Source organism: Agelaius tricolor, unplaced genomic scaffold (assembly GCF_023055355.1).
Source record: "Agelaius tricolor isolate 1412-34295 unplaced genomic scaffold, bAgeTri1.0.p SCAF_30, whole genome shotgun sequence".
Lineage (NCBI taxonomy): Eukaryota > Metazoa > Chordata > Aves > Passeriformes > Icteridae > Agelaius > Agelaius tricolor.
Window position 1 is genome coordinate 2931602 of NW_027269290.1, and position 27270 is coordinate 2958871.

A 27270-nucleotide genomic window follows, 5' to 3' on the forward strand; every position below is an offset into this window, starting at 1 on the left:
GCCCCTGCACTGGAGCGTTCCTTTGTTCCCGGCCCCTCAATTTGGGATCTGAGCCCCCCCAGCCCCTTCACTGGAGCGTTCCTTTGTTCCCGACCCCTCAATTTGGGATCTGAGCCCCCCCAGCCCCTTCACTGGAGCGTTCCTTTGTTCCAGGTCCCTCAATTTGGGACCTGCCTGTTCCGCCACTCCCAACATGGCGGCCTCCAGCGCCTGGGCCCGCCCTGGGGCGAGGCGGAAGTGCCACACCCAGCATGGCCGCGCCCAGGGTTGCGCCGCACCCAAGATGGCCGCGCGGGGGCGGGGCCGGCCGCTCGGCCGTGTGTCGCGCCGTCCGTGGCCGCCGGGGGCGGGCAGCGCCGGCCGTGACGCGGCCGCCACGGCGGAGCGGCGGGGCCGGCGGGCGGAGCCGCATCGCACCCACCGGAGACACCGGCGCTCCCCCTGGTGCCACTCCCAACATGGCGGCGGCGCTGCCCCGGCTCTCCCTGCCGCTCCCGCGAGAGGAGGGGGTGAGTCCTCGCGAGAGCTCGGCGCGGCGGAGCGGCCGACATGGAGCCGAGTGGCGGCCCCGGGCCGGGCCCTGTCCCGGTCCCGGGGAACAACAAGGGCCGCGGCGGGGCGGCCGCGCCCGGGAGGGGCCGCGACTTGGCCCGGCCGCCGCGCAAGGACTCCGAGGTCAGCGCCGCCGCCGCCGGGAGTGGGGCGGCCTTCCCGGGCGGGGCGGGCCGCGCCGGGCCTCGTCCAGGGCCTGCCCATGGGTGCCGGTGCCCGGGGGCGGTGCCGGTGTTCGGTCGGTGCCGGTGCTCGTGGGTTCCTGTGGGTGCCAGTGCCCGTAGTGCCGGTGCCCAGGGGTGCCAGTGTCCGGCCCTTCCAGCCCTGCTCGGGCACCGCCTTCCCCGGGATCAGCCCGGACCGGCTCGGCCGGTGGCTCCGGTGTCCCCGTACGGGTTCTAGGGCCCGTCCTGGACTGGCCCCTCCCTCGGTACCGGTTCCCTGGGCTGTGGAGCCGAGAGGCCTCTCCCTGCTCGGCCCTTGGGCTGCCCGGAGCCGGTCGGTGCCGATTTTCCCTCCGTCCATCCATCCCTTCCCCGGGTCCGGGCCGCTGTGACCGGGCTGGGCCGGGAGGGTGGCTCGGTCGGCCGGTCCCAAACGGGAGTGACAGGGCTGGCCCGGGAGTCTCCAGCCCATCCGGGGGTTTTCTCGGTGTTGCCGGTCGGTTCCAGCCCGGGGTGGGGTCCGGGTCCCGCTGCCGTGCTCGGACCAGGGATGGTTCCAGCCAGAGGTGACCAACTCCCCCAGGGCCACCCCGCGGTGCTGGGATCACCCTGAGCCTTGGGGTCGGAGCATTGTGTGCAGCTGAGGTGTCCCGGGGCTTTTCCAAAGCCTTTCATTCCTGGGATGGCCCCAGAGCCGTTCTCTCCCACGGTTCCTCAGAAAAGTCCCTGGAATGCCAGGGGAGGGATGTGAGGGGGAATCTTGGAGAAGCTGAGGTGGTTGGAGCTACCTCTCTCTCAGACTCCTGGAATTTGGGATTGTTCTGATGTGGAGTGGAGTGGGAGCCCCCAAATTTAGGAGAGTCCTGCTTGTGGATTCATTCAGGGGTGGGTGCCCCAGGATTTGTGTGGGTTTGGTTCCTTATCTTCAGGAATGTGTGCCCCAAAATTTGGGATGGTTCTGCTGTGGTTCTGCCCCCTGCTCAGGGCTGGGTGTCCTGAGAGGGTTCTGGTGTGGGTCTGCCCTGTGCTCAGGTGTACATGTGTCCCAAAATTCTGCTCAGCGTCTGCTCCTCACTCACAAGTGGGTGCCCCAAAATTTGGGAGAGTTCTGGTGTGGATCTGCCCCTTACTCAGGAGTGGGAGTCCCATAATTGAGGAGAATTCTGCTCTGGGTCTGCCCCTCATTCAGGAGTGGGAGTTCCCTAATTCAGGAGAATTGTGCTCTGGTTCTGCCCCTCATTCTGGAGTGGGTGCCCCAAAATTTGGGATGGTTCTTGTATGGGCTTGTCCTCACTCAGGGGTGGGTGAGGATTCTGTTCTGGATCCTCCCTGTGCTCAGGAGTGGGAGCCTCATAATTCAAGAGAGTTCTGGTGTGGATTTCAGGATCCTGAAATTTGTGAGTCTTGCTGTGCACCTGCCCCACTCAGGGCTGGGTACCCTGAAATGCTGTGGGTTGATGTTCTTGACTTCTGTAAAGGGAACTGTTATTTTGTGCACTAAAGGTTTTCCTGGCTGTTTTTGCAGCCTCTCCAAAGCTGTTTGGAGTTATTTCATCCTCACTAATCCCATCTGCTGGGATAGCACAACGGGATAGCCCAAATTTTCCCAATTTTGTGTGAAATGGGTGAGCTTTGAGTGCTGCTTGATCTCAGAGAACCCTCTCCCTGTGTCCTGCCGTGTTTGTTGTGCCTTGGGGGCTCCCCCCGTGCTTTGGGGGTGCTGCAGTGGATGCAGCACAGCCCGTGCAGACGCAGGAGGTGGGCTGGAGTTGCCTGGGTAACGTTTGTGCTGCTGCAGGAATGTTTTTGGTCCCTAAACCAGGAAGACCAGCCCTGGATTTGCAGGAGGATGAGGTGAATTGTGAGTGTTTTCAGGGGGTTTGGTTTTCCTAAAATATGCTGTAATGGAATTGATTTTTCCCCCGTGTTTTCAGGGCTATTCAGAGTCACCAGACCTGGAGTTTGAATATGCAGACACAGATAAATGGACTGCAGAGCTATCAGGTAAGGAATAATTCTGTGATGGGTCAATTAATCAACCATCATTTCCTCTCCTGGTAGAATTAAATGAACTCTGTCAATTCCAGTATTGCTTTATTATTATATTTAAAAGCTATATTGATGTTAAAAGGGACAGGATATGTGTAGTTCATATTTTTGGCCTTACACTGGGTGGGGTTTTATTAAGTTTTGATATTTTGCTAAAACTGCAGTTCCCAGGGCTGAGTTGCAGCTCGGTGCAGGTTTTTGGAGCTTCTTTTCTTTTGACAGAACTGTACAGCTACACAGAGGGGCCAGAGTTCCTGCTCAACCGAAAATGCTTCGAGGAGGACTTCAGGATCCACAGTAAGAGCTGGATCTTTTTCTGCATTCCCCTCCCCTGGGGAGGCACAGGGATTTCTCTAGAGAAGAGGAGCCTGATGTCAGAGCTCACTGGGCTCTGCAGCTACTCCCGAGGGGCAGCTTTGATCTCTGTGCTGTGTGAGCAGGGACAGGACCCAAGGGAATGGCTGGGGCTGTGTCAGGGGAGGAGATCAGGGAAAGGTTCTTCCTCCAGAGGGTGCTGGCACTGCCCAGGCTCCCCAGGGAATGGGCATGGCCCTGAGGCTGCCAGAGCTCCAGGAGTGTTTGGACAGTTCTCTCAGTGACCCGGTGTGAGATTTTGGGGTGTCCTGTGCAGTGTCAGGAGTTGCCCTCTATGATCCTTGTGCAGCTCAGGACATTCCAAACACCTCAGGGTGCTGTGCAGCTCAGAACCTTCCATGCTACCACAACTGCTGTAATCCCCTGCTGGACAGCAGAGCCATCCCTCAGCCCTCAGCCATCCCCAGCTCTCCCTGGCTCTGCTGTGCCCCGCTGAGGCTGTGCCCAGAGCCCTGCTGTGCTTTGCAGTGCGGGACAAGAAGTGGCCGGAGCTGGAGCGGACGCAGCACCGCACGCACGCCATGCGCCTGCTGGACGGGCTGGAGGTGACAGCGCGCGAGAGGCGCCTGCGCGTGGCACGCGCCATCCTCTACGTGGCACAAGGTGACACTGCCCCTGCTTCCTCCCTGCTGGCTCCAGGAAATGGGTTATGCTGTAATGTGTATGTTATATATACTATAGATATTGTACAGTTATGTATATATAATATATATTACTGTACAATATCTAATATATATATATCTAATATTATATATATTATATATATAATATATTATATATATTGTACAGTAGAGTTGTACAGTTAGATAGACAGTTGTATGTGTTATGTTGTGTATGTTAACTGTTTTATATAGTGTGTATATTTAAATATTTAATATAAACTCTTTTATGTTCATAACGTTTATATATATATAAGATATAAGATGTAAAAGATATATATAGGGTATATATATAAAGATATATAGATATAACATATATGTAAGATATAGATAAGATATATAGATATAAGTTATATATAAGATATATATAAGATATATAAAATATATATAGGATATATAAGATATATGTAAGATGTATCTAAGAGATATATATAAGTTATATATAATATATATGTTATATATAAGATATAGATATAAGATATATAGGATATAGACATAAGATATATAGATAATAAGGTATATGTAAGATATATATAAGATGTATATATAAGTTGTATATAAGATATATATAAGATATAGATAAAAGATATATATAAGACATATGAAAGATATAAGGCATCTTTTAAATATATAAGATACAAGATATATATGTCTTTATATATAAATATGTATCTTATAAATGTTTGATACATTTTATATAGTGTATATAGTATGTATGCTGTATAATACAATGGTATTATATACAATATATGTACTATATAATAGAATTATATATGTATATAATATATAATACAATATATGCAATAATACAATTGTATATAATACTATAGGTAATATAGAGTTTTGTATTATGTATAGTATAATGTATATTGTATTATAATATGTGTTGTAAATTCTATTGTGCTGTTACATGTAGAATACATATTATAATTATATGTGTATACTATATATATGAGACATAGCACAATATAATGTCATACATATACATAAAAATATATTATTATGTATACGATATGTAACATTTTTATGTATGTGTGAGACATAGTACAATATAATCTCATATATAGTATATATATAAAAATAATTAATATGTATACTACATGTAATACATAATCCAATATACTCTACAATACATATTATATAATATACTGTATATTGTATATTATATATTACATATATTATGTTACATGTTATGTCTTATATATAATGTATTGTGTATTTAATATATTTATACATTATATATGAAATGCTGAATAACATAATGAATCACAAGTATAATATGTATAATATATAATATAAAATATATATTTATAATATGTAATATAAGTATATATTTTATTATATATTATATGTAATATATAGTTTATGTTATTCATATTATATATTATTATATATATAATATATAATATATATTATATATAATATATATATTATACATTATACACAATATGTTATATATATTATATGTAACATCAATCTATAATATAATGAATATATAGTATTAATATGATACGATACTTACAAATTATTTTTAATATATAACATTTAGAAGAATTTTCATCCCTTTTGGATTTCATTCAGCCTGGGATGTCTGGAACCAGGCTGAATCTCATGAGACCAGATAGTTTAGAGCAGTTTGGCCCAAAATGTGGCTGATTTCCCCATGTTACCCCAGTTCTGCAGACCTGGAATTCATTATCCAAAGAGGGCAGCTCCATGCTCTGCATGCTGATTTTTCCCTCAGTTGGGAGGGTGTGTTTTCCATACGAGGTGCTGTGGGTGTGTTTTCCATATGAGGTGCTGTGGGTGTGTTTTCCATACGAGGTGCTGTGGGTGTGTTTTCCATACGAGGTGCTGTGGGTGTGTTTTCCATACGAGGTGCTGTGGGTGTGTTTTCCATATGAGGTGCTGTGGGTGTGTTTTCCATACGAGGTGCTGTGGGTGTGTTTTCCATACGAGGTGCTGTGGGTGTGTTTTCCATACGAGGTGCTGTGGGTGTGTTTTCCATATGAGGTGCTGTGGGTGTGTTTTCCATACGAGGTGCTGTGGGAGGGCCCCTGGGGCTGGCATCAGCAGGGTCTCCTCACAGGCACCTTTGGCGAGTGCAGCTCCGAGGCCGAGGTCCAGGCCTGGATGAGGTACAACATCTTCCTCCTGCTGGAAGTGGGAACCTTCAACGCCTTGGTGGAGCTGCTCAACATGGAGATTGAGTGAGTACTGTGGGAAAACACTTCAGGAGTGGCTCTGAAATTCACCACAGTGGCTCCCATTGTCCAGGTATAATCCCACATTACACGTTCTGGGTGGATGTGTAATGTAGGATTTTACCTGATTTCTCCTGAAATTCCCCATGAATCGAAGTGCCTGGCAGCAAACAGGCAGCTCTGCTCCTCTTTATGTGGCTGTGCTGGGTACAGGGAGTTCATGGCAGCAGTGTCTGACTCAGGGTTTGGAGCTGGCACGTGGAGTGCCCATGGCAGAGTCTGAATTCCCCCAAATTCTCTCTGAGCTGTTCTCCCTCTGCAGCAACAGTGCAGCCTGTTCCAGTGCCGTGAGGAAACCTGCCATTTCCCTGGCTGACAGCACCGACCTCAGGTAGGCAGTGGGAATGGGGGCACCAGGAGGGGCTCCAGGGTTTTCTGGGGGCTTTGGGAGCCTGAGGCAGGCACTGGAAGGGGTCCCAGCTGTCCCAGCTCTGAGAGTTTCTGCAGGTGTCCATTGTGCTCAGCCTGCACAGCAGGAATGGAACAGATTGGGGATATGAAAGCACTAAAATTTGGGAAAGCAGATTTTTTTTTCCTGTTGGGACTTGTAGAGACTTTTCCCCCAGTGCCTGTGTGCTGGTTTGGAGCAGATGAATTGTGGATGTGGTCTGGGTTGCTCCAGCTTCTCCTTGGGTGCTGGCAGTGGTTCCATAATTTATCCCTGGCAGGGATTCAGCTGCCCTGGTTTTTGCAGGGTGCTGCTGAACATCATGTACCTGATTGTGGAGACTGTGCGCCAGGAGGCTGAGGGGGACAAGCCTGAGTGGAAGAGCATGAGGCAAACCTTCAGAGCAGAGCTGGGTGAGGACCAGGAGCCAGGATAGAGCTGCCAGGCTGGAGACAGTGACATGGCATTTGGCTCTAGGGACTGGCAGCACTGGGTTGGTTTCTGCTCAACTTGTGGGGCAGAGGGAGGTGAGCAGGGGAAGCCTTCCAGCCTTTGCTGCTGCTGGGTGCTCTCTCCCTGGGAGAAAACTGGAATGTTTGAGCTCTTGTTTCCTCTTAAACATAGAGGTAAGAAATGATGGTGTTTATGAGGCCTTGGAAGGGGAGAGGGAGTTGTCTGGGGTGAGGTGAGGATCTTGGAGCTAATGGGGAGGAGGGTGTAGGAGCTGGTGATGGTGGTGATTGGGATCAGGTCAGGGATGAGGAGTTCCTGGCTGATGGTGCTGTTTGGTTCCAGGAGCCCCCTTGTACAACAATGAGCCCTTCTCTGTCATGCTCTTTGGGATGGTGACCAAATTCTGCAGTGGCCATGCTCCACACTTCCCCATGAAGAAGGTGCTGCTTCTGCTCTGGAAGACTGTGCTGGTAAGGAGAGGCCATGGGATGTGTGGTTTGATACTTGGCAGAGGAGGGAATTCTGCTCTCAGAGTTGGCTGTAACTGCTCTATCCTCTTTTTCTGGTGTTCAGTTTTCCTTTAAACCCAATCCCAAGTTTTTCCCCACAGGGAAGCATTGCATATTGGTGTGTGGAGCTGGATACTGAGGATAGACCCAAAGCAAGGTCCCTGGCTGGGGAAAGGAAAGTTCTGAACAGTTGTGGAAGCCTGGACACCTCCTGTCCCTCCTGCCTCTCTCAATGACAAGAGGAGCACAGGACAGGCAGCTCCTATTTGAAACTGGGGAATTATTTGGACCCCTCAGGACAAGAGAGACTTAGAGTGGCTGGAGTGTGTCCAGGGAGGGGAATGTCACTGGGGAAGGGTCTGGAGTGGCTGAGGGAGCTGGAGGGGCTCAGTCTAGAGAAAAGGAGGCTCAGGAGGGACCTTTTGGCTCTGCACAACTCCCTGACAGGAGGAGGCAGCCAGGTGGAGATCAGGCTCTGGTCCCAGGGAACAGTGACAGGGCAGAGAAAATGACATTAAGCTGTGCCAGTGGAGGTTTAGGTTGGATATTGGGAAGTTTTTCTCATGGAAGGAGTGGTCAGGCATTGGCACAGGCTGGCCAGGACAGTGTTGGAGTCACCACCTCCAGGACACGCAGATGTGGCACCTGGTGACATGGATTACTGGTGACCTTGACAGTGCTGTGGGAGCAGTGGGACTCGATGATCTCAGAGGGCTTTTCCAACCTGACCAATTCTGTGATCCTACAAAGCGGGTTTGGGAAAGGCAGGTGTAGATGCCCCTGGAGCCTGCTGTGTCATGCTGAGCATGCTGTGGTGTCCCTTGCAGTGCACCCTGGGAGGGTTTGAGGAGCTGCAGAGCATGAAGGCAGAGAAGAGGGAGATGCTGGGCCTGCCCCCCCTGCCCGAGGACAGCATCCAGGTGATCCGCAACATGCGGGCGGCCTCCCCGCCCGCCTCCGCCTCCGACCTCATCGAGCAGCAGCAGAAGCGCGGCCGGAGGGAGCACAAGGTGGGGACAGGGACATCAGGGAGGGCACTGCCAGGCTCTGTCAGAACCCAGGAAATTCTTCTGGCTGTCCTAAAGGGCTTGAGCCCCTGCCCAGGGGGCTCAGAGACCTTTGCACAGAGCCCAGGACCCCTGTGCCTTTGATTTAGCCCTTGGAAAAAACAATTAGCAACCTTCTATGAAAAATTACAAGTCAAAAAAGTTTAAGTAGAATGATAGTTAGTTTGTCATGGGGTGAAAAATAGAATTTTGGGGTTTTTAGAATGGGAGTTCAGGAGGTAAGATGGAAGAATCTGGGCATGTCCAGTCTTTCTCCTTCTTTTTCTTGGCCTCCATCTTCTGGGTGATGTTGGCATTTTTAGATTGGTTTAGAGTAGAAGCTCACTGTCTAACATAGGTGATAGGTATTGGGAAGTTACTGTAAATAATGTACACGTGGTTTTTAGTATAAAAAGATAACACCACCCCAAGGGTGGTCAGTGTGCCTCAACCCAACCTGCCAGACAGACCTCGGCAGCCCAGGAGAAAGAATTTTATAGATAAGATACAATAAATAACCTTGAGAAGGAGAATAGAAGAGTTCTGACCCCTTCTTCGACTGCTGAGCTGGGAAAAGAGACTTTCCAACGCATCTTGGGGTCACTGTGACCAGCAGAGATTCCAAGAAGGCTCTGGGCTTGTTTTTGGGACATTCCCTTCCTGCTCTCCCCTCCAGGCCCTCATTAAGCAGGATAACCTGGATGCCTTCAACGAGCGGGATCCGTACAAAGCTGATGATTCCCGCGAGGAAGAAGAGGAGAATGATGATGACAACAGCCTGGAGGGAGAGACCTTCCCCCTGGAACGGGATGAAGTGATGCCCCCCCCTACCCAGCACCCCCCCAGCGACCGCATCACCTGCCCCAAAGGGCTGCCCTGGGCCCCCAAGGTCCGGTGAGTCTGGGGTCTCCCTGCTGGGAGAACTGGAGCAGGGTCAGGGAAATGGAGGCTGTTGGATGTTGGGAATCTCAGCAGGGATGTAGGGAAGGTGTTTGGGATGGGGATGGTTGCTTTGTTGGCTGTTTTCTTATAGGGTTGGCTGGGTACCCTTTATCTGACCACAAGGCTTTTCCCTGTGCCTGGGCTGTGCCTTTCTCTGTGCCTGGCTGGGCATCTTCCAGATGCTCTGGAGGGTGTGACTGTTCCCCTCTCCCTTTGCTGCAGGGAGAAGGACATTGAGATGTTCCTGGAGTCCAGCCGCAGCAAATTCATCGGCTACACGCTGGGCAGGTGGGTGCAGAGCCAGCCCAGTGCTGCCATCATGGGGGCCTGTGGAAGAGGCCAATTTGGGGGCTGCTTTTGTCTCTATGTGGCAGCAGGGAAGGCCTTGGCTGGCTGATCTGTAGCTTCATCCCTGGGTGGTCTCTACCCCACCCCTGGGTGCTCAGCCCTGCTCCCAGCCTGGCTCTTTCCCTCCTCCAGTGACACCAACACCGTGGTGGGCTTGCCCAGGCCCATCCATGAGAGCATCCGCACCCTGAAGCTGGTGAGTTGAGGAATTCCTGCAGCCCCTGCTGCTGTGTGGGTGCCCCTTGCCCATCTCCCTGCTCCCATCACAGCTCAGGGTGGATTTTCCTGACCATTTTCCCCTTCCTCCACCTAGTGATGGGAGAGCAGCCTTAAGCTTTCATCTCATCTTGGACTCACAGCTTTTCTGAGCCCCTTCCTTAGGGGACTCCATTCCTTTCTTAGGGGGGTTCCATCCCTTCCTTAGGGGACTCCATCCCTTCTTCAAGGAGCTCCATCCCTTCCTTAAAGTTCTCCATCCCTTCCTTCGGGTGCTCCATCCCTTCCTTAGGAGGCTCCATCTCTTAGGGGGTTTCATCCCTTCCTTAGGGGACTCCACCCCTTCCTTAGGGGGCTTCATCCCTTTCTTAGGGGGCTCCATCCCTTTCTTAAGAGGTTCCATCCCTTTCCTAGGAGGTTTTATCCCTCTCTTCATGTCTTCATCCCTTTCCTACTGGCCTTGTCCCAGACCTGAGCCCAGCAGCTCCCACCCTGCACATCTACCGTGGTCACCCCTGGGACAGGGATCTGGGAGGGATGGAACAGGGTGGTGGGAGCAGGCTGGGGCTGGGGGCAGCACTGGAGAACTGTGGTGACCCCACCCTGTCCCCCTGCAGCACAAGTACACGTCCATTGCTGAGGTGCAGGTGCACATGGAAGAGGAGTACCTGCGCTCCCCGCTCTCAGGAGTGAGTGTGGGGATGGATGGGATGGGATGGGATGGGATGGGATGGGATGGGATGGGATGGGATGGGATGGGATGGATGGGATGGGATGGGATGGGATGGGATGGATGGGATGGGATGGGATGGGATGGGATGGGATGGGATGGGATGGATGGGATGGGATGGGATGGGATGGGATGGATGGGATGGGATGGGATGGGATGGGATGGGATGGGATGGGATGGGATGGGATGGGATGGGATGGGATGGGATGGGATGGGATGGGATGGATGGGATGGGATGGGATGGGATGGATGGGATGGGATGGATGGGATGGGATGGGATGGGATGGGATGGGATGGGGATAGGGATGGGGATGCTGGGCTGGGAGTTGGGGGCACTTGGTCCTGCCTGGTTTTTTGGCAGGGCTGAGGGGTTTGTTTTGCTGGGGAGGGGTTTCTCTGGAGCAGAGGGGTCGGGGGTATCCTGCCCCTGGGTGCTGGTGGCAGCTCCTGGGATGAGGTTTTCTGGTCTCTCCTGGCACCAGGGGGAGGAGGAAGTGGAACAAGTCCCTGCAGAGATCCTGTACCAGGGCCTGCTGCCCAGCCTGCCCCAGTACATGGTGAGCTGGGGAGCACTGGGATCCCCTGGATCAGTCCCTTTCCAGTGATGCATCCCAAGTCTTCATTCCCTGGCCCTGCCCTGTTCCTCCCTCCTGCAGTGGGGAAGGGGCCTGTTGCCAGTCCCCTGCAGCTCCCATTCCCCCTCCATCTGTCCCTCCTTCCCAGATTGCTCTGCTGAAGATCCTCCTGGCTGCAGCCCCCACCTCCAAAGCCAAGACAGACTCCATCAACATCCTGGCAGATGTCCTGCCCGAGGAGATGCCGTGAGTGGCTGTGGAGCAGAGGAGCTGGCTGAGGGTGGGGAGGGAAGGAGGGATGGGAGGGAGCTGGGGCAGTGACCTGCTGTGAGCTGGGGCTCCTTGGGGGACGTGACCCTGCTCTGCCCTGGATTGCACCCTGCAGGAGCTGGTGGCCTCCTGCAGCAGGAGCAGTTGGACTTGATGATCTCAGAGGGCTTTTCCAACCTGAATGATTCTGTGATCCTGCAGAGTGGGTTTGGGAAGGGCAGGTGTAGATGCCCCTGGAGCCCCCCTGTGTCATGCTGAGCATGCTGTGGTCTCCCTTGCAGTGCACTCTGGGAAGGTTTGAGGAATCATGGAATGGTTTGGGTGGGAAGGGACCTTAAAGCTCATCCAGCTCCACCCCCTGCCATTGGCAGGGACACTTTCCACTAGACCAGGTTAGGCTTGGACACTTCCAGAGGTGGGGCAGCCACAGCTTCCCTGGGCAACCTGTGCCCCCCTGAGAGGGCAGAATTCCTGCTGACACTGTCCCTCTGTGTCCCCCAGCACCACTGTGCTGCAGAGCATGAAGCTGGGCGTGGATGTCAATCGGCACAAGGAGATCATTGTCAAAGCCATCTCTGCTGTGCTCCTGCTCCTGCTCAAACACTTCAAGCTCAACCACATCTACCAGGTGAGGTGATCCAGCAGTGCCCACGGGTCTTTGGGCATGGCAGGGCCCCGAGTGAGTCCCTGTTTACTCAAGTTTCTCCTCCCCAGTTTGAGTACATGGCTCAGCACCTGGTCTTTGCCAACTGCATCCCGCTCATCCTCAAGTTCTTCAACCAGAACATCATGTCCTACATCACTGCCAAGAACAGGTGAGGAGAAGGCTGCACACCTGTGGTGGTGTTTGCAGGGCTCCCAGGATGAGAGAAGAGACAAGGATCTGACTCCATGTTTCAGAAGGCTGATTTATTATTTTATGATATATATTATATTAAAACTATACTAAAAGAATAGAAGAAAGGATTTCATCAGAAGGCTGGCTAAGAATAGAAAAAGAAAGAATGAATAACAAGGACAGGGAGTCAGAGCCAGCTGACTGTGATTGGGCATTAATTAGAAACAACCACATGAGACCAATCCCAGATGCACCTGTTGCATTCCACAGCAGCAGATAACCATTGGTTACATTTTGTTCCTGAGGCCTCTCAGCTTCTCAGGAGGAAAAATCCTAAGGAAAGGATTTTCCATAAAAGATGCCTGTGACACACACCTGCATTCCTGGGGGATGTGGGGAGGGGTCCCTGTTTCTTTGGCCTCTCTGCAGTCCCTCCCTGGCAGTGGCTCAAGCTCAGGCAGAGCTGGAAAGTTCCCACCAGAGCCCATCCTCAGTGTGTGGGAGGTGGGGGCTGCATTGCCCCAGGCCAGGGGGGATCTGGGGGAACAGCACGAGCACCCCTCTCTTCCTGCAGCATCTCTGTGCTGGACTACCCCTACTGTGTGGTGCATGAGCTGCCAGAGCTGACAGCTGAGAGCCTGGTGAGTCCTCCTGCTATTGGTGACACTCCTGGCACCTGGGGTGCTGCCTGGGGGAATTTGGGGTGTAAGGAGGCAGCAGGGCTCCAGCACCCAGCCCCTGCACCCTCAGCTCTCCTGTGCTCAGCCCCTGGGGTTCTGGGGATGGGGATGGCAGGTGTCTGCTGGGGTGGAGCGTGTCCAGAGAAGGGAATGGAGCTGGGGAAGGGGCTGGAGCACCAGGAGTGGCTGAGGGAGCTGGGGGGACTCAGCCTGGAGAAGAGGATGCTCCAGGGAGCCTTCTGGCTCTGCACAATTCCCTGACAGGAGGGTGGAGCTGGAGGTTCAGGTTCTGGTCCCAGGGGACAAGAGAAAATGGCCTTAAGCTGTGCCAGGGGAAGTTCAGGTTGGATACTGGAGAGAAATTCTTTGTGAAAAGGATGGTCAGGCACTGGTACAGGCTGGCCAGGACAGTGTTGGGAGTCTCCATCCCTGGAAGTGTTGAGACCATGTGTGGGTGTGGATGTGGCCCTTGAGGACAGGGATTACTGGTGGCCCTGGCAGTGCTGGGGGAACAGTTGGACTTGCTGATCTCAGAGGGCTTTCCCAATCTTAACAATTCCATGATTGGAGGATCCCATGCCCACATGCCGTGCTGTCCCCATGTCCAGTGGCTCCTCAGATCACCCCAGCCTCTCCCCATCCCCTCTCCAATCCCTTGCCTGACCCTGCATCTCCTTCCCCACAGGAAGCTGGAGACAACAACCAGTTCTGCTGGCGGAACCTCTTCTCCTGCATTAACCTCCTGCGCATCCTGAACAAGCTGACCAAGTGGAAGCATTCCCGCACCATGGTGAGCCCTGGGACTGTTCTGGAACTCAGCATGGCCAGGCCCCTGCACTGGGGATAACCTGGGACAAGCCAGGGCTTGAGCAGGGGAATGGAGGAGGGGTTGGCCATGGGGTCCATCCCAGCTGGATCTGGGAATGTTCTGGCAGATGCTGGTGGTGTTCAAGTCGGCGCCGATCCTGAAGCGGGCTCTGAAGGTGAAGCAGGCCATGATGCAGCTCTACGTGCTCAAGCTGCTCAAGGTGCAGACCAAGTACCTGGGCAGGCAGTGGAGGAAGAGCAACATGAAAACCATGTCAGCCATCTACCAGAAAGTGAGGCACCGCCTCAACGACGACTGGGCCTACGGCAACGGTACCTCCTGGCACCCCTGGCATCCCTGGCATCCCCAGCCCTCCTGCTCCAGGGTCTGTGGCATCCCTGGCATCCCCAGCCCTCCTGCCCCAGGGTCTGTGGCACCCTGGCATTCCCAGCCCTCCTGCTCCAGGGTCTGTGGCATTCCCAGCCCTCCTTCCCCAGGGTCTGTGGCATTCCCAGCCTTCCTGCTCCATTCCCAGGGAATGGCATCCCTGGCATTCCCAGCCCTCCTTCCCCAGGGTCTGTGGCATTCCTGGCATTCCCAGCCCTCCTGCTCCAGGGTCTGTGGCATTCCCAGCCCTCCTGCTCCATTCCCAGGGAATGGCATCCCTGGCATTCCCAGTCCTGCTGCTCCAGGGTCTGTGGCATCCCTGGCATCCCCAGCCCTCCTGCCCCAGGGTCTGTGGCATTCCCAGCCCTCCTTCCCCAGGGTCTGTGGTATTCCCAGCCCTCTTGCTCCAGGGTCTGTGGCATCCCTGGCATTCCCAGCCCTCCTTCCCCAGGGTCTGTGGCATTCCCAGCCCTCCTCCTCCAGGGTCTGTGCCATTCCCAGTCCTGCTGCTCCAGGGTCTGTGGCATTCCCAGCCTTCCTGCTCCATTCCCAGGGAATGGCATCCCTGGCATTCCCAGCCCTCCTGCTCCAGGGTCTGTGGCATTCCCAGCCCTGCTGCTTCAGGGTCTGTGGCATCCCTGGCATTCCCAGCCCTCCTGTTCCAGGGTCTGTGGCATTCCCAGCCCTCCTATTCCAGGGTCTGTGCCCCAGCTCGCCCTTTGCTGCCTGGGGTTTGGGCAGGTCTGCTGGGTTGACCTTGGTGGAGCTTGGCTGGTTGAGCTTGACCAGGTGCCCACTGAGCTGCTCTGTCCTTTCCCAGCTGGACAGGGCAGAGAAAATCAGCTGGGGAATGACTTGTAGGTTGAAATAAGGTTCTTTAGTACAGCAGGAGCAGAAAAAAAAATGGGTTTGTTCTCTACTTCCCATCAGCAAGTGATGTTCAGGCACTCTGGGGAGGCCAGGCTGCAGCACCTGTTTTAAATAACAAATGCCCCATCATTCCTCCGCCTTTCCTTGGCTTTTATATCTGATCTGACATCACAGACTCTGGAATATTCCCTTGGCTAATTTGGGTCAGCTGGCCTATGTCCCCTCCCAGGATCTTGCCCACTTGCATGCACTTGATGGGGTGGGAGTGTTGGGAGACAGTGCTGGTAGAGCCAGAATGGGTGGGGTGGGTTCTGGTGGATTCCCAGAACCTTCCCAGGTCCCACTGCAAAGCCCAGCAGGGCTCCTGTGGGAAAAAACAAATTCCAGCTGAGCCAGAGGTCTGGGGTGTGGAGGGATTTTGGGTGGTGACATTGCAGAGATCAGGGCTCTGCCAGGGGTGTCAAGTCTGGGCTGAAAACCCTTTTTGGCCTAAATTGGGCTGGAAGAGCAGGTTTGAGGCTGAGGGGGGTCCAGGTGCCCCAGAGGGGTGTGCCCTGCCCACCATCAGAATGAGGGAGGTGGGACAGGGTGGCATTGCAGTTTTGGGGGGTTTGTTTTGGCCCAGGAATGTCCTTTGGGGTGTACCAGCATTTCCTGGTGCTGAGGCCAGTGGGCCTAAGGGAGCCCCCATTCCTGGCTTCACTTTGGTTGTTTCCCTGTGGTGGGAAGTGGTGATGGAGCTGTTGGTGGCTCCTGGCTCTGTGCTTTGTTTAAGTACCCACAAAGGCCTTTCCCACATGGGGGTGTATGGATTGTTGGGAGGAGACAGAACCAAAGGATATTCCAGACCCTAGAACACCATGCTCAGGATACAAAGTGGGGAGAAAAAGGAGCAGTTGGGGGATGTTGGGAGTGATGGTGTTTGTCATCCAAGCCACCATTCCCTGGGGTGGGGCCCTGTTGTCCTGAAGGTGCTGAACACCTGCCTGCTCATGGGAAGTGGGGAATTCATTCCTTGTGCTGCACAGATTTTTTGCTTTCTTTATGAAGCAAAAGCTTTATTATTCTTTATCCTAACCCAGCAGTTTTCCAGCTTTTGCCCTCCTGATTCTTCTCTGCTCCAGCTGCTGGGGGAATGAGCAGCAGCCGCATGGGGCTGGGGTTACACCATCACCCCGAGGCCTTTGGGCTGCCTGAGGAGTCCCCAGCTCTGCTCTGACCCCTCTCATCCCTGTTCCCAGACCTGGATGCCCGTCCCTGGGATTTCCAGGCAGAGGAGTGTGCCCTGCGTGCCAGCATCGAGCGCTTCAACTCGCGGCGCTACGACCGCGCCCACGGCAACCCCGACTTCGTGCCGGTGGACAACTGCCTGCAGAGCGTGCTGGGCCAGAGGGTGGAGCTGCCCGAGGACTTCCAGCTCAACTACGACCTCTGGCTGGAGAGGGAGGTGTTCTCCCGGCCCATCTCGTGGGAGGAGCTGCTGCAGTGATGGACACAGGGAGGCAGGATGGGTTGCTTGGAGAGCTCGAGGCTCACGGGGCAGGGCAGCGAGGTTTTGGGGGGGTTTCTGCGTGGCTGTGCTGTTGTGGTGGGCTTGGGGAGAGGAAGGAGCTGAGACCACATCCTGCCCCTCTCTGAGCCTCCTTCCAGGCTCATCCCAAAGCTGGGGGTGTCCTGGGGGTTTCCTGTTTGGGGGGATCTCTGCCCACCCCATGTGATGCTTTCAGAGGCACCCCCCTCTCGTGCCCCCCAGCCAGCAAGGGGGAGCAGGTGGCAGTGTGGGAGTGGGGTCCTTGGGTGGGACACCAGGCTGGCCCTGCCCAGCCCCTCTGGGGGGTTTGGGGGCCTGTGGGGGCTGAGGGGCTGGGGTGGCCTCCCTTCACCCCACGAGGGGTGCAGGAGCTGTACATATATTATATATATTTGGTGATACCTCTGCTCTGAGTGTGCCTGGGCTCTGTCCCTGTCCCTGCTGCCTGGAGCTGGGCTGGGATGAGAGTTCCTCATCTCATGTCCTTGTCCCCACCAACCCCAGGGGTACAAGGCCCCTCACCAGCAGCTTTACTCTTACCTTGCACCCTGTCTGTTGCTTGGGGGGAGCAGCTTCTCACAGGCTGTGCCTTCCTTCCCTGTCCCACTCACTGAACCCCCCCCCAGCTCTGTGCTGGGGTTTCTGACACCACTGTCCTGTTACCACTGGGGTTTTCTCTGGTCCCTGCTTCCAGCAGAGGATCCTGACACCAAATCCTGCCACAGCTCAGCCTTGCACATTGCCTGGCCTCAGTTTCCCTGGCAGAGGGGCAGCAGCAGCCCTGGGGGATGAAACCCCAGGGGATTCACCCTCATTTGAGGCAGGGATTTGCAGAGATGGTTGTGGGCAGAGGGAGCCTGGGACAGCACCAATTCCACCCCATCACCTGCTGGGATTGTGAGCCTGTGCAGCTCCAGGAGTGAATCCAGCTGTGGGGATGCTCAGCCCCAGCCCTGGAAGCAGCAAACTCAGCCTTAGGAGCCATCAGAGAAGTTCTGTGGGCTCAGCATGGTAACATGCCCTTAATCCATGTCCCCATCGTGCCCTCTTCCCCCTCAGCCAGCAGTGACACTGAGCTGGAGCTCTGGATCCATCTGGATGCCCAGTGCTGCACCCTGAGCCCGTGGGCAGCACAGAGCCAGGTGTGGCTGTGCCTCCAGGAGAGCCCAGAGGAGGAAAAGCTGCCCTGGCTTGGTTTAATGATGAGTAAAACTTCCAGAAATCCCTGCTCACCCTGCTCAGGACACTACAAACCCACCCAGCGAAGCTCCCTGAGCTCCATCAGCAGCACTTTGCACCCCAGTAAATCCCTGGATGTGGTTTAGGGGGAAGCACTGTGGTGCTGCTGGGCTGGGATGATCCCAGAGGGCTTTTCCAGCCCCAAGGACTGAGCACTGTGATTGTGGCTGGGCTGTTCAGCAGCCCAAACCTCATCCCTCATCCCACATTGCAAGGGAGCATCAGGTCCTGGCAAAGCCCAGCTCTCAGTGGGGACACATGGATTTTATCCTCCCTAGGACAGAGGTTTCAAATGGGGATTTTACTTGTTTATTTTTAATTTTCTTACTGCCCTCCTGAACCACAGAGCACTGCTGGATGTGCCCCCAGGGTCCTGTCAGGGCTGCACCCACCCCTGGCACCCACCTGGGTGCCTCCAGCACCATCCTGCCCCCAAACCCCACTCCCAGCAGCAGAACAGGCCTGAGGAGCCTGTTGGGAGTCTCCATCCCCATCCCCCCTGGCTTTATAGGGCTGCTGGAGCCATAATTAACTTAGGAAAAATGTGGTTTATTGTTTAGAAATGAATAACAAAACGCCCACCGGTGGGAGGGGGTGTCAGCTGTCCTGGGTGAGGGTGGGCAGCCCTGGGCTGCCTCCTGTGGCACCCACTGTGCCTGAAAACCTTGGGCTTCTCCAGCCTGGGCTGGAACTGCAGGGTTGGTGCCTCCTGAGGGGATCCAGGTGCCCCACAGGGGTGTCCCCCCCTCAGGATGTGGGGCTGGGGCAGGGGGCATTGCAGAATTTGCAGGCTTGGCCCCAGAGTGTCCCTGGGTGTGCCTGGTGCTGGGCTGAGCAGGGTCGCTCCTGGCTTCACTTTTTGGTGTTTCCTGCAGTGAGGGAGGTCACAGGGGGTGAAGGGGGGGACAGGACACGCTGGCTCTTGGGGGGACTTGGGGAGCCCCCCGGGGACCCCCAGAACAGATGAGGTGCCCCCTCATTACTGGCCTTGCAGGTACCACCAGTAACATTCAGAACCCTGCAAAATGCAGAAACCTTCCCACCCAAATTGCCCATTTGTGCCCCAATAGCTCAGCTGGAGCTCCTGGGAGGGTTCCCACTGGGAATTACTGGGTTCCATTGGAATTTAATCCCACTGCTGGAATTCAAACTCCTTCCTGAGGGGTAACAGGGTGACCCCCCCCAAGGAACAGCCTTAATTTGGGATTCTTTATTGAGCCAGGGCCTTATTTCCCCTCCAAGAGGGAGCAGAACGAGCTGTGATGCTCTGGGGGGGCTTTGGGGCTCCTTGGCCCTGCCCCCAGTAACCCCCAGGACCAGCAGCTGTCCCAGCCCAGTCTTCCCAGTATGGGACTGGGAGAGGAAGAGCCCAATTGCTGCCATTGCTGGGCAGGGGGGTGAGCGGCCAAATTTCAGCTGGAGAGGGGAGAATTGCCCCCAAAATTCTGCTGCGCCTGGTGCTCCACAGCCCCACCCAGTGCCCGGCACACACAGGGGTGGGAAAGTACCGGGAATCTCCATCCAACCCAGTCCTGAAGGTGCTGGGTGGGCTCAGGAAATTGGGGGAGCCATTTCCGAGCTGCCGGTGGGGCAGCCTGGCTTTGGGGGCTCCTCTTTTCCTCCCCACAGCCCCCCCAGCCCCTCTCAGTGGGGTGAGGGCAGCGCTGGATGCAGGGGGAAGCTCAGGGGGTGCAAAGGAGGGGCTGAAGGTGACCCCACCACCCTGACCCCCCCTGCCTGGGGTGGGGGGACACACCCCGGGGGGAGCAGGGATCCGCGTCCATCCCCTTGGGGATCATGTGCCCAGTTCAGGAGGCTCCCGGCGCCCTCTTTGCTCTTCATCCTCAGCGCCATCAGCGGGGCAGCTTTGTACTCGTGCTGGGCGGGCTCGAAGGGGTGCGGGGCCAGCCCCGGCGGGGGCAGCCCGTGCAGGGGGTAGAGGCTGTTGATGCCAGGGTGGGGGCCCGGGGATGCAGGGATGCCCACGAAGCCGTTGCTGGCAGCGGGGGGGGTACGGGGACATGCAGGGGGACGGGATGGGCTCGGGGGGCAGCAGCCCCGGGGGGCTCCCAGGGCTCGGCCACAGGTTGTTCTGTAGCTGAAATAATAACAACAACAAAAAGGGCAAAATGAGGGTGGGGACATCACACCCTGTCCAGTTTTTCCCCCCATTCTGCCCCCCTTCAGGATTCCTCTTATCCCACCCCTGTTGGATTCCCCTCATCCCCTTCAGGGTACAGAGGGAGCGATGCCTTTGCTCTGTTTTCTGCCCTTGGGGGGGTTGAATCCTGCTTGAATTATTTCCCCCCCCCCCCCCCCCCCCCCCCCCCGCGGGAAAATTTGGCTTCAGGGATGTGCATGAAGCTGAGTTTTAAATTATTGAAATTATTTTTATGCTTTTCAATACTAAGGGGGAAAAGGCAGCTTTGCAGAAAAAGGGGCAAGAAGCACGGAGAGAGCTAAAGGGGATCTTCAGGAGGAGGACCCCAAAACCTGCCCCAAAGGGCAATGGAGTGGCACATAAAGCAGCATGTGGCAAAATGCAATCCTCCCTCTTTTCCATCCCGGGCCAAACTTCTCCCAAAGGTGGGGAAAACCGGGGGGAAGAAGAGGCAGGAATGGGTGATGTGGGGGAGAAAGGGCAGGAATGGGAATATGGGGGGGAGCAGGAATGGGGGATGTGGGGGAGAAGGGGCAGGAATGGGAGATGTGGGGCAGAAAGGGCAGGAATGGGGGGTGTGGGGCAGAAAGGGCAGGAATGGGGGGTGTGGGAAGAAGAGGCAGGAATGGGAGATGTGGGGAAGAAGAGGCAGGAATGGGAGATGTGGGAAGAAGAGGCAGGAATGGGAGATGTGGGGGGAGCAGGAATGGGGAATGTGGGGGGGAGCAGGAATGGGGAATGTGGGGGAGAAGGGGCAGGAATGGGAGATGTGGGGCAGAAAGGGCAGGAATGGGGGATGTGGGGGGAGCAGGAATGGGAGATGTGGGGGAGAAGGGGCAGGAATGGGGGATGTGGGGGAGAAGGGCAGGAATGGGGGATGTGGGGGGAGCAGGAATGGGGGATGTGGGGGGAGCAGGAATGGGGGATGTGGGGGAGAAGGGGCAGGAATGGGAATGTGGGGGGGGAGCAGGAATGGGGGATGTGGGGGAGAAGGGGCAGGAATGGGGGATGTGGGGGAGAAGGGGCAGGAATGGGGGATGTGGGGGGAGCAGGAATGGGGGATGTGGGGGGAGCAGGAATGGGGGATGTGGGGGAGAAGGGGCAGGAATGGGAATGTGGGGGGGAGCAGGAATGGGGGATGTGGGGCACCCCCAGTGCCTTGGAGGGACCCCTCCCCCGGCAATGGGGGCACGCAGGGCCGGAGCAGCTCCCGAGCCATCTCTCTCTCACCTCCTGGATTTTCCCGTAGCGTTCCCGTTTCCGCCACTTGGCCCGGCGGTTCTGGAACCAAACCTGGGGATGGAGGGGGGGGGCTGAGGGGTGGGGACCCTTCCCCTGCCCACTGCGGCTCCTGCCGAGCTCTGCGCTCCTCCCAGCAGCAGGAGGGGCCGGACAAGGGAAGCTGCTCTGCGCTGGAGCTCCCTGACCTTTACCAACACCTGGAATATCTTGTCCCGCACCAAAAATGATCCGTCCTGCTCCCCTTTCGCCTCCCTGCTGCTTCTGGGATTGTTTATCCCAGGTTTTGTTGCAGAATGAGGCTTTTTGGGTGCTGGTGTCCCGTCTGCGTGTCCCCTCTGTGCTGGGGTGGGGACAGCTCCCGCAGCCCCTCCCGGAGAGGAGGATGCGCTGCCGGGACACTTGGCCTGAGGCTCTCATGGCTACGGGTGGGTTCATCTCAATCCACCCCAAATCTGGGTTTGGAGGCTCCCGTGGGCTCCTGGGGACACTCGCCCTGCCTGTGCCGTGTCCCCAATTCCTGCTCCTGGGGATGGCAGCTCCCAGCGGCTGCTCCCTGCTCACTTCCTCACCCTCCACCTTCATTTCCTCCCTGCTGGGAGCCCCCTGCAGCTGCCTCTTCCCACCTGGAACCTCAAACCACACGGGGACAGCGGAGCTGGGGAGGGAGGGTCGGTCTCACCCTGCCCCAGGTCCAGGATGTGCCACCCCAGCCCCACCCATGGGAGCTCCCGGGGTTCCTCTCCCCAGCTGGGAATGATGAATGCACGGAGGCCATCATGATTAGGGCATTCTCAGGGGGGTGGCTGACCAAATTTTGGCTCTTTCCACCCTTTGGGTGCTTGTCCAAGGGGGGGAGTGCAGAGGGTTCAGAGACAACCAACACCCAACCACAGCAGAGGGTGCAGAGCCTGAGATTTTCCATCTGGGATTTCACATTTTCATGGGAAATCAGCTTCTATCTCAGCACCACCTTGCAGACAGGAGAACCTGCCCATTCCTGGCAGCCCCCAGGGTGGCCATGCCCATCCCTCTGTGCCCATACCTGCACCCTGGCCTCGGTCAGGTCCGTGCGCAGTGCCAGCTGCTCCCGGGCGTACACATCGGGATAATGCGTCTTCTGGAAAACCTTCTCCAGCTCCTCCAGCTGGAACGTGCTGAAGGTCGTCCTGTTCCTCCTCTTCTTGCTCTTGCTCTTGCCCAGGGGCTCGGGGAGCTCAGGGATCCCATAATCCCGGAGGCTGCCCAGGGGTGCGGCCAGTGGACACCCCAAGTCCTCGGGAGCTTTTGGGGGGATCCTGCAGGCTGTGGGAATGGCCTGGAAGCCACCTTTGCAGCCCTTTTCACCTGGGGGGGAGAGGCACAGCACCAGGGGGTGTTAACAGTGCCAAGGAAGCCCAGAACTGTCTGTGCCACAGCCCTGGCATCCCATCCCATCCCATCCCTGTTCTCATCCCATCCCTGTTCTCATCCCATCCCTGTTCTCATCCCATCCCATCCCGGTTCTCATCCCATCCCTGTTCTCATCCCATCCCATCCCATCCCATCCCTGTTCTCATCCCATCCCATCCCATCCCATCCCATGGGATGTCATAGTAGTTTCCCAGGAGAAAGGGCTCAGCATGGACATGCAGCAGGGCAAATCCACCCCTGAGAAGGGCAAAAATCTGTCCCTGAGAAGGGCAAAAATCTGTCCCTGAGAAGGGCAAATCCACCCTTAAGAACGGCAAAAATCCACCCCTGAGAAAGGAAAAATACCCCTGACAAGGGCAAACATCCACCCCTGAAAAAGGCAAAAATCCGTCCCTGGGAAGGGCAAAAATCCACCCCTGGGAAGGGCAAAAATCCACCCCTGAGGAGGGCAAATCCACCCTTGAGAAGGGCAAAAATCCGTCCCTGAGAAGGGCAAAAATCCCCCCTGAGGAGGGCAAAAATCCGCCCCCGAGAAGGGCAAAAATCCGCCCCCGAGAAGGGCAAAAATCCGCCCCTGAGAAGGGCAAAAATCCGCCCCTGAGAAGGGCACGATCCCCGCTTGCTGCAGGAGCTGTGGGCAGGAAAAGCCCCTGGAGGGTGGGGACAGCCTGGCTGGAGCTGTGGGTGCTCAGGGTCCCACGGGGATGCTGTGACTGCCTGGGGATGGGGCAGAGGACGGGGCACAGGGGTTTTTTGCAGACAGTTCTGCTCCATTCTCCTCATTCCTCTCCTCCCACTCCCTCCCTGCCCAGGCTGGTGCCTCAGCCCAGCTCAGAGCCCAGCTCAGAGCCCCAGGGCCCAGCAGTGACCCCAAACCCACCCCAGCTCTGGGCCATATCCAGCCCCCCGTGCCCCAGATCATTCAGGGGGCTCTGTGCCCCTGAGCCAGCCCTTCCCTGGAGCTGCAGCTCCCAGGAAAACTCTTGGAAAGGAGTGAAAATTCCCACCCTGCTTTTTCTGCTGAAGAAATCTCCCTTTGCTCACCCTCCTCTGGGACCAGAGCAAGAAATCGGGGGGGTCCTCCCTTCCCTTTGGTGCTGCTGCATTGCTGGGGTGGGTGATGGAATGGGATCAAGGAGGAAAAGCCCTGCCACACATTTTGGGGGCCACCTCTGTACCCCCAGAGGGTCGTTTGTCCCCATATGGGGACACCCAGAGCTTGGCAGCTCCAAAAGATTCCGGGTGCTGTTGGGACCCCGATGGGCTGAGGCAGGGAAAGGGGAAGTGAGCGAGGAATTAGCAGATGGGGAGGGGTGCCTTGGGTACCCCCATCTGCTGAGGGGACACAGAGGTGTCACCTGGGGAGAAGACAACATAGAAATGCTGGATTTGCCCTGATCCCACCCCAGTCCCCAGCTGCAGATTTGGGGTTCCTGCAGGTGAGACCTCAGAGGGCCAGGAGGGGAAATGCCTCCTTTGGGATGGATCCTCCTCCCCACCACATCCCAGCAGAGCAGGGAAATGGGGTCCCCATCCCTGCAGAGCCACCCAGGGCTCCCCAAAGCAGCTCCCACCACGGCCTTTTCCAGCCTTTCACTTTGGATTTTTGATTCTTTTCTAATTAAGGCAATTTGGGGGCTATGGAGCCGCCAAGCTCTGATCCAGCTGTTTTGAATTAATCAGGAATTGTAATTTGGGGGAGGTTTGGGGGGTGATTGCTCCTGGTCCCTCTCAGTACCGACCTGTCTGGTCATGGATAAGGCAAAGGAATGAGGCTGAATTGCCATTTCCTCCCTGCTCTGGCCTCCAAAGGGCTCAGCCGCTGGCCTGGAGGGTTTTAATGATTCAAAACCAAATCTCACCAAAGAGCAGACCCAGATATAACCAAAACTAAGAAAAAATGGACCAAAGTAAAATCCTGCTGCATAAAGCATCGAGTTTGGGGTTTTTCCCCCCCTTTTTTCAAAGGCAACACGGCGCATTTCCAAGTGACCCACGGGTTTTGGTGTTGGAGACAAATAAATAAAGAGCCAGAAAGAAGGAAAAGGCAGGAAGGAGCGGGATACAGGCACGTAACTAAACAAACACAGCGGCACCGGGGGACAAAGGGAAGATCCAGATATTTTTCTCCCACTCCTTCCTAAACTGACACCCCCCGAAAGATTTGGCGGCGCTGGGGAAGGCGGCAGCTGGGAAACAGCTGCACAATTCCTGGGGTAATGGGGAGGGGAAGGAACTCCAAAGGATCATTAGTGAAGGGATGGGGGCATGGAAAGGACTCCCAGGAACCGGAGGAAACACCCGTGGGTCGGCAGCATCCCCCTGCCGCGGCTGGAGCAGGTAAACGCTGCAGCGGGGCCCTCCCGCTGCTCCCTCCCGGCTTTTTGGGGTTTTTTCTACCTGTTCCCCGAAGCGGCTTTGCCAGATCCCACCTGGTTCCCATCGCCCCCGCGGCTCTGCCTTTTGCTTCTTCTTTTAAAGCAGAAGTGGGGGAATAAAATTAAAGCGAAAGTGGGAGCCCGGAGCAGCCCCCGACGGGCCCGGCCGGGAGAGCGCAAAGGAGCGGCGGGAGAAGCCCCGGAACGAGCTCGGTCCTGTCCGAGCCTGGGGGCGGCCACGGAGCCCCGGGACACCCGGGCCGAGGGGAACCGGGTGCTCTGGAGCTCCGGGGAGAGCCGGGGAACCGGGAGCGCCGCAGCCCGGGGAACGAGAGCGGTACCGTCTCGGAGAGGGGCACCGGGAGCGGGGGGCTCCGGAGCGGGCACCGGGCAGCGCTGGGGCTCCGGAGCGGGCACCGGGCAGCGCTGCCAGCCCCGCAATCCGGCCTCCCCCAGGTCCCGGAGCCCCGGGCCCGTCCGTGCGGCCACACCGCGGTTTCTGCCGCCGGTGCTGCCCGGTGGCTCCGGAAAGCGGAGTCGGCGGCCGGACGCGACTTTGCAGCCTCCCCCGGGAGCGCGGCCGTTCCCCAGCCCGGGCCGGTCCCCGCCGTCGTGGCAGCCGGGCCGGGTCTCTCCCGCCGCTTTTTCTCCCCCTTCCCCCCTTGGTTCTGAAGAACGGGAGACCCCGGTTCTGTCGCGACACGGCCCCAGCTGCCGACACTCGGCAGCACCGACCCTTCCCGGCTCCGGCTCCCGTCGGGGGACGCCCTGGTTGTCCCCGACGGGGCCATATCGCGACATCGCCGCCTCGGAGCAGCCCTGGGGGGATTGCTGGTGTCAGAGCAATGACACCCTCGGGGGAAGGGGGGGTCAGGGCTGGGGCTCCCGGCGGAGCCCGAGAGGGGGGAAGAGAAGCAGAAGGGGCCTGGAGGGGTCGGCCCCGGCCCCCCCATCCACCCGCCGCTCCCCGGTACCTGCAGCCCCGGCCGGGTACGGGGGCTTCCCATGCACGGCCACGGCGGGGGGGCCCGGGCTGGGCACCCCCGGGTACCGCGGGCAGCGGCCGGGCCGGGGGCTGAGCGGCGGCGGCCGCCGGTGGGGCCCCGGAGCACCGAGGGCGAAGGCGGTGGGAGGTCGGGGGAGCCCCGGGGGAGCCCCGGGCCGGCGAGGCGGGGGCAAGGCCGGGCAGCCCGGTGTGTCCATGGCGCAGGTTGGAGGGGACGGGGACGCTCCGCGGGATTTTGTGCGGGGGGACCGGGAGGAGGGGGACGGGGGTGATGGGGAGGGAGGGATCGGCCCGCAGCCCCCCCAGCCCGCACACCCCCAACCCCCAGCCAGTCACGTGCGTCCTCCCGGGCTCTCGTTAACCCTCTAATCCCAAACCCTGCCCTGCTGGGGACCCTGTCCCGCGTGGGTCACATCCCCCCAGGGCAGGCGCTGCAGGGCGAGCCGTGCCCCCCCCCGCTCTCCCAGGGTCTTCCAGCTACACCGAACACCCTGGGCTCTTCTTTGATTCCAAACTCCATCCCTCACTGCTGAGAGCAGCAAGAAATACCAGGCAGGGCAGAAACTTCCATTTTCCTGTCGCTCCCTGGGTTTATTTGCCCCTTCACAAGCTCCACAGAGTCCCTTTGCAGCCTCTCCCTGCCCAAAACCAAAGCCAGGGCCGGGTCAGGCTGGTTCAGGGATGATGGTGGCCCCAGGATCCCACAGTGTCCCTGGAGCAGGCCCTGCTGTGCCTGGTGGCTCCCAGCCCCAAGGGGGCCCTACCCTGCTCCCCCTGGTCCCTGCTGGTGCTTCCACCCCCAGGGTTTGGATCCCCTCATCCCAGCTTGGGTCTGGCTTTGGCATCAGGCACTGGGGTGGGTCAGAGCTTGGATTTCTTTATCCCCACTCCCCCTTTTCCTGCATTTTGCTCCTCTGCTCACCAGGGCTGGAGGTTTGGCTTGGCTGGGGGAGGATTTGGCTTTGGGGGTGTTTGTGTGCAAAATGAGGGGAAAGATCTGAAATTCAAAGGCTTGGAGAAGGAACTAAATAAGGGGCCTGAAGAACTAACTGGAAATTTGAAAGGTTAAGTTTTACCCCTTCATTTGCTGTTTTTCAACACTTTGAGTTCATTCTTGGGCACCACTCCTTGCTCCAGGTGTATGAAAAAACAACCTGCAGGTGTGGGAGGGCATGAGCTG

General features: G+C 56.5%; 2 protein-coding genes across 5 annotated transcripts; one reads left to right on the plus strand and one right to left on the minus strand.

The window, feature by feature from the left end:
- The first annotated feature begins 236 nt into the window (after nucleotides 1–236).
- Nucleotides 237–17060, plus strand: STRIP1 (striatin interacting protein 1). 4 transcript variants are annotated; one of them, XM_071450425.1, is made up of 21 exons: nucleotides 237–509; nucleotides 2651–2720; nucleotides 2988–3062; nucleotides 3609–3743; nucleotides 5889–6009; nucleotides 6326–6394; nucleotides 6758–6864; nucleotides 7247–7374; nucleotides 8241–8423; nucleotides 9136–9353; nucleotides 9624–9689; nucleotides 9882–9945; nucleotides 10583–10654; nucleotides 11178–11252; nucleotides 11419–11516; nucleotides 12042–12168; nucleotides 12255–12355; nucleotides 12953–13019; nucleotides 13744–13848; nucleotides 13994–14198; nucleotides 16365–17060. In XM_071450425.1, exons 1-21 carry the CDS (start codon nucleotides 252–254, stop codon nucleotides 16610–16612), a joined length of 2592 nt encoding a protein of 863 aa, XP_071306526.1. In that variant the 5' UTR covers nucleotides 237–251; the 3' UTR covers nucleotides 16613–17060. The 4 variants fall into 4 exon arrangements, with proteins under 4 accessions (XP_071306526.1, XP_071306527.1, XP_071306528.1 ...); XM_071450426.1 differs by lacking the exon at nucleotides 237–509 and adding an exon at nucleotides 516–675; XM_071450427.1 differs by lacking the exon at nucleotides 237–509 and adding an exon at nucleotides 879–2570.
- A 2477-nt stretch (nucleotides 17061–19537) lies between these two features.
- ALX3 (ALX homeobox 3) lies at nucleotides 19538–26287 on the minus strand. Its single transcript, XM_071449925.1, is given in 5 exon segments — nucleotides 19538–19903; nucleotides 19905–19991; nucleotides 21285–21347; nucleotides 22339–22640; nucleotides 26059–26287. Coding segments are annotated over 5 exon segments (1047 nt in total).
- Nucleotides 26288–27270: the final 983 nt, after the last annotated feature.